Source organism: Chionomys nivalis, chromosome 18 (genome assembly GCF_950005125.1).
Source record: "Chionomys nivalis chromosome 18, mChiNiv1.1, whole genome shotgun sequence".
In the NCBI taxonomy this organism is placed as follows: domain Eukaryota; kingdom Metazoa; phylum Chordata; class Mammalia; order Rodentia; family Cricetidae; genus Chionomys; species Chionomys nivalis.
Genome location: NC_080103.1, coordinates 22904955 through 22917212, shown reverse-complemented (window position 1 = coordinate 22917212; position 12258 = coordinate 22904955). Strand labels below are relative to the sequence as shown.

The 12258-nt window shown below is 42.8% G+C and overlaps 1 protein-coding gene across 2 annotated transcripts in view; it reads left to right on the top strand.

Moving 5' to 3' along the window:
- Gpsm2 (G protein signaling modulator 2) overlaps positions 1-12258 on the top strand; it is a 44784-nt gene that overhangs the window by 25044 nt on the left and 7482 nt on the right. For both annotated transcript variants that reach the window (XM_057793191.1, XM_057793190.1), the window contains 4 exons: positions 3560-3715; positions 4034-4142; positions 4705-4834; positions 9919-9989. In XM_057793191.1, coding sequence (XP_057649174.1) covers positions 3560-3715; positions 4034-4142; positions 4705-4834; positions 9919-9989 — 466 coding nt within the window. The remainder of the gene's footprint in view (positions 1-3559; positions 3716-4033; positions 4143-4704; positions 4835-9918; positions 9990-12258) is intronic.

Genomic DNA, 12258 nt, shown 5'->3' with positions numbered 1-12258 from the left:
AGTTTTGTTTTTGTTTTTTTCTGGGAGTTTCGACTGGTGGCCTTGAATTTGTAGCCCTCCTATCTCAGCCTCCTGAGTGCTGTCATTGCCAGCATGGGCCTTAGAGTGTGGCCTTTTACCTGATACTTAATAGCAGAATACGACTTCCTTTATGCTTTTTATTACCTTTTGTTTAAAGTTCGAAACTTCTAAGGTCCTTTATGAACCTGTTTAGCATGTAGGGCGTGTGTTTTATCTCACTCAGTTACTAGTGGTAACAGAGGCCAAAAGGAAGCTTGGTAACAAAACTAGGTCTTGTCGGAAGACTATTAAAGTTTCACACACACACACACACACACACACACACACACACACACAAATGGTGTTAATCTCCACCAATGGCCACTGAATTTTTCCCTCCTGCGCCACCGTCAGCCAGCAGTTCTCCCTTCCTTCTGCCCAGCATCAACTCCACCAAAGCTGAGGCTCTGCTCATCTGCCTGCAGCAATGCCAGCTTGCACTTCTGTGTCAGGGCCCCTCTAGGCCACAGTAGGCTGAAATTGATGGTAGCAAGGTCTGACCAGCTTCAGGTCATCTGCTCCATACCTTCTGGACTGTTGAGGGTTTTCTCCACTTAGTGGGCTTCAAACCCTCATTCAGACTGAACCAGACACACAGGGGTTGGTTTGTGCTGATACTTCAGAGATTCCTGTATACAGGATTCAGATAGTTTGTCTCAAATTAACAACAAAAACAATATTGGCTTTTTAAAAAGGAATCTTTAATTTTTTAAAAAAATTTTATATAGGGGCTGGAGAGATGGCTCAGAGGTTAAGAGCACTGGCTGCTCTTCCAGAGGTCCTGAGTTCAATTCCCAGCAACCACATGGTGGCTCACAACCATCTGTACTGAGATCTGGCGGCCTCCTCTGGCGTGTGGGCATACATGGAGGCAGAATGTTGTATACATAATAAATAAATAAATCTTTAAAAAAAAATTTTATATATATTAGTGTTTTGCCATGGGTGTCAGGTCCCCTGGAACTGGAATTACAGACAGCTGTGAGCTGCCATGTGGGTGCTGGGAATTGAACCTCGGTCTTCTGGAAGAACAGTCAGTGCTCTTAACCACTGAGTCGTCTCTCCAGCCCAGTGCTGGCTTTTTGGTGTATGCCTTTCCCAGGTCACTAATCCAACCCATCCTTAGGAGTACCTTTCTCTTAATACACTTTCTCTGCTTTTGTTACTCCACAAAGAAAAATCTAGGTGTGTGGCACATGCCCTTAATCCCAGCACTCAGAAGAGTCTGGGTATGCGGCACATGCCCTTACTCCCAGCACACAGAAGAGTCTGGGTATATGGCACATGCCCTTACTCCCAGCACTCAGAAGAGTCTGGGTATGCGGCACATGCCCTTACTCCCAGCACACAGGTGAAGGCAGTGGATTTCTGTGAATTTGATGCCAACCTAGTCTACAAAGTGAGTTTCGGGCCAGTCTGAGGTATGCAGTGAGATCTGTCTCAAAAATAGAAAAGAAAAAGCTAAGGTTGCTTTGGTCCATCTAAAACATTAAATGGTGCTGTCTTTCTTTAAACATCTACTGGCGGTTAATATTTATTGGTTGATTATTGATTAACTCAATGGTTCTCAACCTTCCTAATGCTGCAACTCTTTAATAAATTTCCTCATTGTTGTGGTGACCCCCAACTATAAAATTATTTCATTGCTACTTCCTAACTGTAATTTTGCTAGTTAGGATCATGATGTAAATATCTGATATGCAGGGGATCTCATCTGCAACCCCTGTGAAGCAGTCATTCAACCTCCAAAGGGGCCATGGCCCACAGGTTGAGAACCACTGAATTCACTAGCTAAGACATTTCCTCCCTAGTATGTCATGTGAGCAGTATAACATACATGTTGATTTTAACTGTCAAGTTTCATATATTTTAAAGTCAAGAATACAGAAAAGTCTTCGCTTTTGAGTGTTGTGCCTGCATTAAATATTATAAGTTCTGTTACAAATTGGTTGGTGGCTTTTTGACTAAAGAAGTTACGAGTTTGCTGTTATGGTTTGCTCCCCACAGCAAGCAGACTACTCAGAAGTTTAACCTCTGTTCCAAAAACACAGGCGAGTGATACTTTTGGAACGCGCCTTCAGAATTGTCTCCAATCCCATGGAAAAGTATGTGACCCATGCTTTTCAGGACACAAAGCAGCAGCTTGGCAAACAACCTAAGTAATTGAATTTGCTTCTAGAAAGATCTCTGATCATTTACAAACAGTAATGGTGGAGCAGAGACAGCCGTACTGTGGGGTCTCACGGCAGTCCTGAAGTCTCAAAACTGCCTGTGAGGACCAACCACTAGAGTAAGCATGCAACCTCCCAGGGCGACAGCTCTGGAGATTATCATTGTTAGTATATAGCTTCAAATTTGTGTTTTTGAAAAGACCTATCTTATTACCATATTTCAGTTTTGAAATAGTTATGAGCGGTGTGAAGTGATTGTACTTTGGGCAGAAACTCTGGAAAAGGTCATTTAGATTATTGAATCCACAGGCGTCTGTAGGCTTAAGCACTGATACAGTTTGCATACATCCTGGTCCATCTCAACGTTCCCAGAGCCTTGTGAGGTATTTCTCCCAGCTGTTATATACATATATGAGAAAATCGATAGGAAGCTTGCGTAGCTTGTCCTCGAACACATAGTGAGGGTAGGGTCTGAATCAGACAGTGTTGTCCCAGGACCGTGTTCTAGCCCGTTACACCAACTTCTTGCTGACAGTATATATACCAAATGTGTTAGGTAGAATTTGTGTCATGTTAAATAAAATGTTTGGTATTTTTTATGAATCAGTACTGTGATTCACAGTGCTATAAACCCGCATTTAAGGATTTTCCCTAAATATTATATATGTTGACAGAGGGTAAAGATAGCAGTAGGATTAAAGACAGATGTCGGGGTTAGGGAGAGGGCTTCACTGGCAAAGTACTTACTACACAAATATGAGGACTTGAGTTCGAGCCCCTGCTCCTACCTCAAAAGTTAGGCACCATAGTGTTACCTGTAATTCAAGTGCTTGGGGTAGAGATGCAAGGACAAAGATCCCCAGGCTCACTGGGCAGCCAGCCTGGCCAAGTCAGTGAGACACCCCGTCTCAAATCATAGACTGATGAGGAAGACAGCAGCCTGGTAGCAACTCTGGCCTCCACGCGATGCACATGCACACACAGATAGGCACAAGGCAGCCAGTGCATGAACACGTGTAAGTTACCGCCAGCACAGGGGAGAGAGCGTCTTCATACTTGACATACTTCTGCTTCCAGAGGCATTTGGTCTCATGCTTCAGCACGGCTGTATTTTGGTGAGCTATTAGGACTCAAAGTCTAAATCTATTTTTTTACACTTTAAAACAGGTTTTCACTTTTTCTAAAGTAATGGGAAGAAGATAAATTGAACTCTCAGACTTGTTTAAAAGGCAGCAGAAAGCAACAAGAGATGGGAAATGTCAGTATTATGTATGATTCTTTTAGAACCAGAATTTCAAATGAGCTTTATGTGAATTGGTTTCTCTTAGGAAGACACTGCTGCTGGCTCGGCAGCTTAAAGACAGAGCCGTGGAAGCTCAATCCTGCTACAGTCTTGGGAACACGTACACTTTGCTGCAGGACTACGAGAAGGCCATCGACTATCATCTGAAGCACTTAGCAATTGCTCAGGAGCTCAAGGACAGGTAAGTCACTCCTCGTCCCTGAGTTAGGGCAAATGCAGATGCGTTATTGAATTCCGGCCTTTTGCCTCTGCCTCCCAAGTGCTGGAATTAAAGGTCGGGCCATGGCATAGTTTAAAGACTGTTGCCATGTTTTAATATTTGACTTGGAGTTTGGTATCAAGTATTCCCGTTTCTCTGTCTGGACTCCTCCTTGCTCTATCTGAAAGGTTAAGTAAATCCAAAGCATGCTTTGATCCTTGAATTACTGCTTGGTTGTATTTATTCTGTACAAAGGCCTTGTTTCAGATAACTGCGTGTGAATTTTCAATTACATTTTAGAATTGGCGAAGGACGAGCATGTTGGAGTTTAGGAAATGCATACACGGCTCTAGGAAATCATGATCAAGCAATGCATTTTGCTGAAAAGCACTTGGACATTTCAAGAGAGGTATGAGACGGAAGAGACCACTGCCCACCCTGTTGTCGCTTACAGATCAGGGAGGCAGTGGGGTGTTTTCCAGAGCATCCTTACGGCTGTATTGCCTTCATCTGGGGAGGCAGTAAGATGAGCTGGGGCATGTGGGAATAGGATGTGGCCAGAACACTCCATCTTCTTTCCCGTGTAGAGAAATATCATGGTTTTTTAAAGAAAAAGTTGATATTTAGAACCAAGGACTGGCTCTTGTTACACCTGATGGCTCTTTGAGCTTAGATACCATTTCTGAGCTTCATTTCTCTCATGTGCAAATAGAGATGGTAATAGATACCATGGGAACTGTTAGCACACGCACGCGTGCACTCAACACGCACACACGCATGCACTCAACACGCACGCGTGCACGCACACTGAACGGATGCTCACCATTTCTCTCTGTCACTCTAACATAGAAACGCTGTGGTTACAGGTGGGGAATTGTTAGCACACACACATATACTCACACATACACATGCACATACACGCACGCGCACTGTGAGCTGATGCTTACCATTTCTCTGTGTCACTCTAACAGGTTGGGGACAAAAGTGGTGAACTGACCGCGCGGCTGAACCTCTCAGACCTGCAGATGGTTCTTGGTCTAAGCTACAGCACAAATAATTCCATGATGTCTGAAAATATTGAACTTGATGGCAGCTTACATGGTAAGTAACAGCTTTCAAAACCCCCACTTCTGATCTCTGTGAGTTCAAGGCCAACCTGGTCTACAGAGCGAGCTCCAGGATAGGCTCCAAAGCTACACGGAGAAATTCTGTTTCGAAAAACCAAACCAAAAAACAACACAACCCCACTTCCTATGCTTAAGATTTACTTTACATTTAGGAAAAGGAAGGATCTTTAGATCGCTAGTGATGCGTGTCTGCTGTACTCAGAGACCACGTGTGACGGAAGTGTAACTTCTCCACCTTTTATGGTTTTATACAGTTCAGTTAACCCGGAAACACAGAACATGGCATTTTATAATTCTTACTGTGAACATAGGAATGATAAAGGTGTAAGTCTTTTCTTTAGTTAAAAAAATACTCAAATGCTGTTAGAGTAACCTGTAGGTTAATTCAGAAACCTATAAATAAGATACCAGAATGAAAACACTTTGTCTATCCCTTTATATTTCATATAGTTACAGTATATCTGATTCTTAAAGTTCTTTTTCTCCCCCATTTCACTTACGATGAAATAGCTTGGGATGGCTGTCTCTTCTTTCAAATCAGAAAACACAGGCAGTCTTCTGCCTGTATGTGACTCTGAAATACATTTTTAACTTGGTTTCATGAACCACAGACATGACTCAATGGGCAAAGCATCCGCTAACAAGCCTTGTGACCTGAGTTCAAGCCCCGGAACCCACATAGTAGAAAGCGAGAACCAGCCCTAAAGTTGTCTGTGACCCCCCTGCTGGCACTGTGGTGCTTGTGTGCCCCACCCCCGACAATAAATGAATGTACTTTTAAAAAATATATTCGTTCCTAAGCTTAGATTCACAGTTGTGGGCTAGAGAGATGGCTCAGCAGTTAAGAGCACAGGATGCTTTCCCAGAGGTCCTGAGTTCAAGTCCCAGCACTGACATGGCAGCTCATAGCTGTAACTCTAGTTCCAAGGGTTCTATTCCCCTCCTGGCCTTCAGCACCAGGCACAGAAGTGGTGGACAGACATATATGCAGAAAGAACACCCACACACAAAATTCAAAACTGAAGTTCTTGGTCTGGAAAACGTTGACACAACATTTCATACTTGAAAGCCAGTGAAAAAAATTAGCTTTGTCACTGGAGTTTTCCTCTCTAAACTCAGAGATAATGACGGGAAGTCTGTCCTGATAATCGCAGGATAGCAAAGAACATTTCATAAAAGATTCTGAAGTGGGGGGTGTAATAAATTGCAATGTGCTTTGTAATGAGTTATTGTAACTGGATAAAGTTTCCCAGTGTTTAACTTGTAAGTCGGTGTATTGTAAGAATTCCCATCTTTTAAAACTGTCACATGTTGTCATGAGCCCTAGCTCCAGACCCTCTAGCGTCTCCTCTGCCTCCTCTTGCCATCGGAACCCACTCACCCGCGCTGCATGCTAGCCTGGCACCTCTTCTCAAGGTCACATGCTTCCTTGGCAGTATTTCCTGCAGCTGCTCACTCCACCTGCGGGTCCTCTGCTCTTCATCCCCATCCGGTACATCCCTAATGCCCAGGGCTCGGCTCCTGAGCCTCCCCTTTCTCTGCCTCCCTCTCTGTTCACCATCTACCGCTGGAACAGATGTATGCTTTTTCGTTCTAGTCCATGTCCTAGTTCAGTGCCTTCAGTAGAACTTTTTAGAAAGGTAGGAAAATTCTTGGGGCTGGAGAGGTGGCTCAGCAGTTAAAAGCACTGGCTGCTCTTCCAGAGGATCCTGTTCCATTCCCAGCACCTACATGACATCCAGAGCCCTCTTCTGGCCTCTGAGGGTTCTTGCACTCACAGGTACATACTTAACACGGGACACATATGTAGATGCATGAAAATAAAATCTTTTTTAAGAAATGAAAAACATGGACTTCATGAAATATAAATGCTGATCACTACAGAGCTTGCAATCAAAGTTTAACCCTAAACTCTTGTAATTAAACCCAATATAGAAAATAAAAATTTCAGAGGCTCTGTTTCTCACAGGTAGCCTGTCCTCAGCACAGTGCAATTAAGTTGGAAATCAGTATCAAGAAAAAGTAGCATAGAAGTCTGGGCCTAGTGACACACCTCTAAATCCCACTACTAATCTAAGGCCAGGCTGGGCAACTCAGTGATGCTGGCCTAAAAACTAAAGAGGACTGTGGTGTGGCTTAGTGACACAGAACACTTGCCTAGGCATGCACAAGGACCAAGCCCCATGTACTGTTTTACACACACACACACACACACACACACACACACACACACACACACACACAGGGAAACATAGAACATCCATTTGAAAACTTAAAAGCATACTTCTAAATAACTTGTAGATTGAGGAATTCTTAAATAAGATTAAATATAACCTAGAAGTTACAGTGAAAATATAGTGTTTCAATGAAATTTTTATGTGTTTGGATGTTTTGTCTGCATTTGTGTTTGCCCACGTGTGCCTGGAGACTAAGGAGGTCAGAAGAGGGCATTGGGGCCCCTAACACTGGAATTACAGTGGTCGTGAGCCACCGTGTGGATGTGGGAACTGAATTCAGGTCCTTCTGCATAAACAATAAGTGCTCTCAACCACTGAAGCATCTCTCTACCCCTCTGTACTTCAGTTTTTGTGGCATGTTACTTGTATTGGTTCTTCAGCAAAACTTGTATTTAAAAGAATTTTTTTAAAACTTTGTGCATGCATGTCTATATTCAGACAAAATGCAATGAAGATTTTCTTTAAAGTTAAATTTGGTTCTTAAAAGGTGAGCAAATCTACAAGATTATTTTTATAAAGAGAAATTGAAAAAGAGAGAAGGGAGCACTCAAAATAGATGTACAGATTGAAAAGGTGACTGGCTTAGTATAATTTTAGAGGAATCTATATCAAAACCTAGGAGAAATACCTGTTTCTAGAAACATAACAAATCATAAAAAAATTAGGTCAGGTATTAAAAGTCTTCTCACTAGGAAACATGGAAGCTCACAGTTGTCGCCACCTTTTGATGGCGTCACACATCCAAGTTAAACAGTACACTAACCGGAGTGCAGGCGGACTTCCCTGATGATCTGGAAGCTGCCTCCCACTTATAACTGCCCAGACCACGCGAATATCCTGCTCAGATACCCAGGGGGACGGGGGACGGAGGATCCAAACTCAGTAAACAGTTTCTACTGAATGTTCAAAGTGCATAAGCTAGGAACCATCTATATAACCATTGCATTTTCCAGATAACTGAAAAACTGGGAAAGTTCATCAGCTTGAGAATCATATAACCTTGATACCTAAACTAGAAATAAACAGTACAAGAAAGTAACTTACAGACCAGCTTCACTCATGAATAAAGTTTCAAAAATCCTCAAAACAAAACAAATCCGGGAAAGTGTTTAAAGCAAACGGGTTTTAACGTAGCATGAGTGACTAAAGAACCCAGAGTAACCAGTGCTGTTAATCACAACACGCTCTGTTCTTGGACTTCCTGCTCGCATTAAATATGTAAAATTTCATCTACATGGTTCTTATCACAGCAACTAATAACATATTCTTTAAATAATGAAAAATCAATCAGGGATTCAACCAGATTCAATATCAGAAAATCAATTAATTTACTAGTAAACATAGTAAATATGAAAATAGCCCAGATAATCCAAATGGAGCTACAATTCTTTTAAATACAAATGCTTCATTTTAGAATATCCAATTAGAGAAAATAAGATCCAATCTACTAATAAGAGAAATATGTAAAATACTAAGATGTTGAAAGACTGAAAGTAAAAGGATGGAAAAGATTCACAACACAAAAACTACCAAAAGGAGATAGCTGTGCCAATACTGGATCAGGTGTGCTTAAGGTAAAAGGTCTGTAGCAAGGGTGTGCTCAGTGGGAGGGATGCTTACAGTAGCATGAGTGAGGTCAAGGATGGATCTCTAGCCCTGGGGGGAGAAAGTGCGATGGCAGATTTATATGTTCATATTTTAAATCTGGATGTCAGGTATCAGCCATGCTTTATATTATGTCCTTTTGTTCTTGGCAGTAGTTTTGTTTGTTTTAAACAAGGTTTTGCTATGTAGCCCAGGCTAGCCTTGAACTCACTGTATCCTCCAGACTCAGCCACCAGAGTGAGGCTAACAGGCATGCGATGCCATGTCTAGGTATATTGTGCTTTTAAGGGCTGGCTGCTCTACTGGAGGACCTGGGTTGAGTTTCCAGCACTCACAAGGTGGCTCACTTCATCTATAACCCTAATTCCAGGGGAACTAAACACGCCTTTCTGGCCTCCTGCGACACCAGACATTCACACGTGGTGCAGACATGCATGTAGCAAGACATCCATACACATGAAATAAATTTATTTATTTATTATGTATACAATATTCTGTCTGTGTGCATGTCTGCAGGCCAGAAGAGGGTGCCAGATCTCATTACAGATGGTTGTGAGCCACCATGTGGTTGCCGGGAATTGAACTAAGGACCTTTGGAAGAGCAGCCAGTGCTCTTAACCACTGAGCTATCTCTCCAGCCCCCATGAAATAAATTTTTAGAAAAAATACGACTTAATTTTTAAAGGCTTGTTTGGTTACAGAAACTCTGTACTTAATATTGAACAATATGAACAAAAGCTGGTGTTTTGAAACTTGGCTTCTATCTGGCTTGTGTCCTGACAGTGAACCTGTCTGGAAACAGGAAACTTGGGGAAACTGTGTTGAACCAGGGTGTTATTTTTAATTCTCTCAAGACTGAAGGCCTTCAGCTTTCCCGTGATTTCACTCACTTAGACCACAACATGTTTGGGTTTCTTTGAAGCATCACAGGGAATATAAACCAGTTATTATAAAATGCCTTTTCTAAATCAAGGGGTAATGTTAGAAACCACTGGTTAGCTTGCAGCCAGAATGTGGCTTCTGACATCAAAGTGTTTTAGAGGGACTCTATTTTTATGTCGTGTGGAAAATAATTACTCTTTTTAAATGTTGTGCTCCTTCCACGAGGGTTTGCAGATCAGATGTGAGAGTGGAATCATGTAACAATGCCAAGTTTGTGTTCTAAAGGGCTCCCTGGATTATTTGAATTAATTTTTTCAATTTTTTTTTTACAAAGGTTCACGCTCCAAGCTGGGACGAAGACACAGTATGGAAAATATGGAACTTATGAAGTTAACACCAGAAAAGGTTGGCAGGTTTATGTTTTAAATTTCCATGAACTGTAACGGTATTTCAGTAACTTTTAAGTTAAAAAAAAGGTTAAGCCTTGTGTAACTTTTTTTTTTTAATTTTTTTTTATTCTTTTTTAATTAAAATTTCCACCTGCTCCCCGTTTCCCATTTCCCTCCCCTCCTCCCAAATATTGCCCCCTCCCCCCACTTCCCTAAGCCTTGTGTAACTAACTGGAGGTTTCTCTCCCACCTACCAGTTCCCAAATATCTACTCTGAGGCTTAATATTAATTATAAACTGTTTGGTCTATTAGCTTAGTCTTATTATTAACTTGCTGTTACAACTCAAATTAACCCATTTCTATCTGAGGGTCCAGGGTTCAAGTCCCTGCTTGGGCACCTGATGTTGCTAGGTCCTAACGGCTCCCTTGGGGGAGCGGGTGAGAAGGCACGGTGTCAATGGCATAGACACTGGGAGTCAGGTAAAAGGCAAATGGCAGACTCGTTTATTCAGTAATGGGGAGAGCCTTGTCTGCTCTCCTCCCAGCATCCAGGCTGCGTTCCCCTCCACTGACATTGCATGTCCATCCCTCATTGGCGAGGCACCATCAGGACCTCTGACAGCACTTGTTGCTAGGCCCTCAAGGCAGACTGCAGGTTGGCTCATCTCTCAGCCTTGTAGGCCTTATCTCCCTGCAATTATTTTACCACAAGGCTCGTGGCTTTTTAACCCCCCCCATCTTGCTTCTCCTGTGGCTGCTGGTATCTGTCTGATACCACCTTGTTTCTCTCTCTGTTTGGATTTCCTGCCTAGCTATATTCTGCCCTGCCATAAGTCAAAGCAGCTTCTTTATTACCCAATGGTACTAGAACAGCATACAGAGGGACATCCCACATCAGCATTGTCCTATGTGGATATCACTTTCGCTTTTAAATAGAACCAGAACAGACCAATGCAAAAGGAGTGAATACAGCATGCCGTCATGTGAGATATATACATATATATATGTATACACACACATATATATACATGTATAGCACATGTGTATGTATATGTATATTGGCTATTTTGAACTGTTTTCCTTGTTAAAAAAGGTTTTAGCCAGGTAGTGGCGGCACATGTCTTTAATTTCAGCACTTAGGAAGCAGAGGCAGGCAGATCTCTGTGAGTTCAAGGCCAGCCTGGCCTGCAGAGTGCGTTCAGAATCCAAAGCTACACAGAAAAACCCTGTCTCAAACCTCCCCCTCAAAGTTCTTAATTAAAAGGATACCAGATTGATTAAAAGAAAGAACAATTCTTGTCATTCAATTACATAGCAACATCACTGCCAAGTTATTTGTGTGTGAACATGTATGTGCCCATGTGTCTCCAGGCCACGTATGTAGAAGTCAGGGAACTACTTTATTCTTCCATCTTTTAATAAAGAAAACATTCATGTGTGCCAGTGGGTGCACAAGTCGGAAGACAACTTGTATGGGTTGGTTCTCTCCCTTCAAAGTGTGGGCCCAGGGATCAAACACGGTCATTAGCCTTGGCAGCAAGCCGCTTTCCCCACTGAGCCATGTTACCAGCCCCCACTTTGCGTTCTGAGACCTCTCTCCTCCACTGCACCTTCTTCCCCTCTCTTCCTCCCTCTTCTGCACAGAAGAGCCAAGCTAGCTGGCCCACAAGCTTCTGGCTGATTGTCATGTGCTCCCCCAGCCCCTCATCCCTGTGGAGATCTGTGATTACAAATATTCACTACTGCTGACTTTCTTGTGGTTCTGAGACTCAAGCAGCAAGTTCTAATACTGCAGGACCTTGCCCTCGCCTTTTAGCTGAAGTACCTTTTATTCAAGATGCATCCTTCCTGTGTTTTTGTTTTTTGAAACAGGGTTTCTCTGTGTAGCTCTGGCTGTCCTAGAACTCACTCTAGACCAAGCTGACCTTGAAACTCACAGAAATCCACCTGCCTCTGTCCCCTCCCCCATGTGCTGGGATTAAATGTGCACACCACCACTGCCCAGCAGGTGCAGAGAAGAGATTCTAATTGGAAGGATGTCATAGAGGACAAATCAAGGCTATTTCCATTCTCATTCAGCTTAATTCACATGGCTGAAATAGGCCTCCCCTCTGCCGCCTTTATTACAGAGTACTTGTTTTTTTCTATTTACTTTGCATCCTGGCTGCAGCCCCCCCCCATACTTCCCTCCTACTCCCTCCCTCTCCAGTTCCTTTCCCCCACCCCACCCTCAATCCCCTTCTCTTCTTTCTCCATCCAGAAAAGGATAGGTCTCCTATGAGTA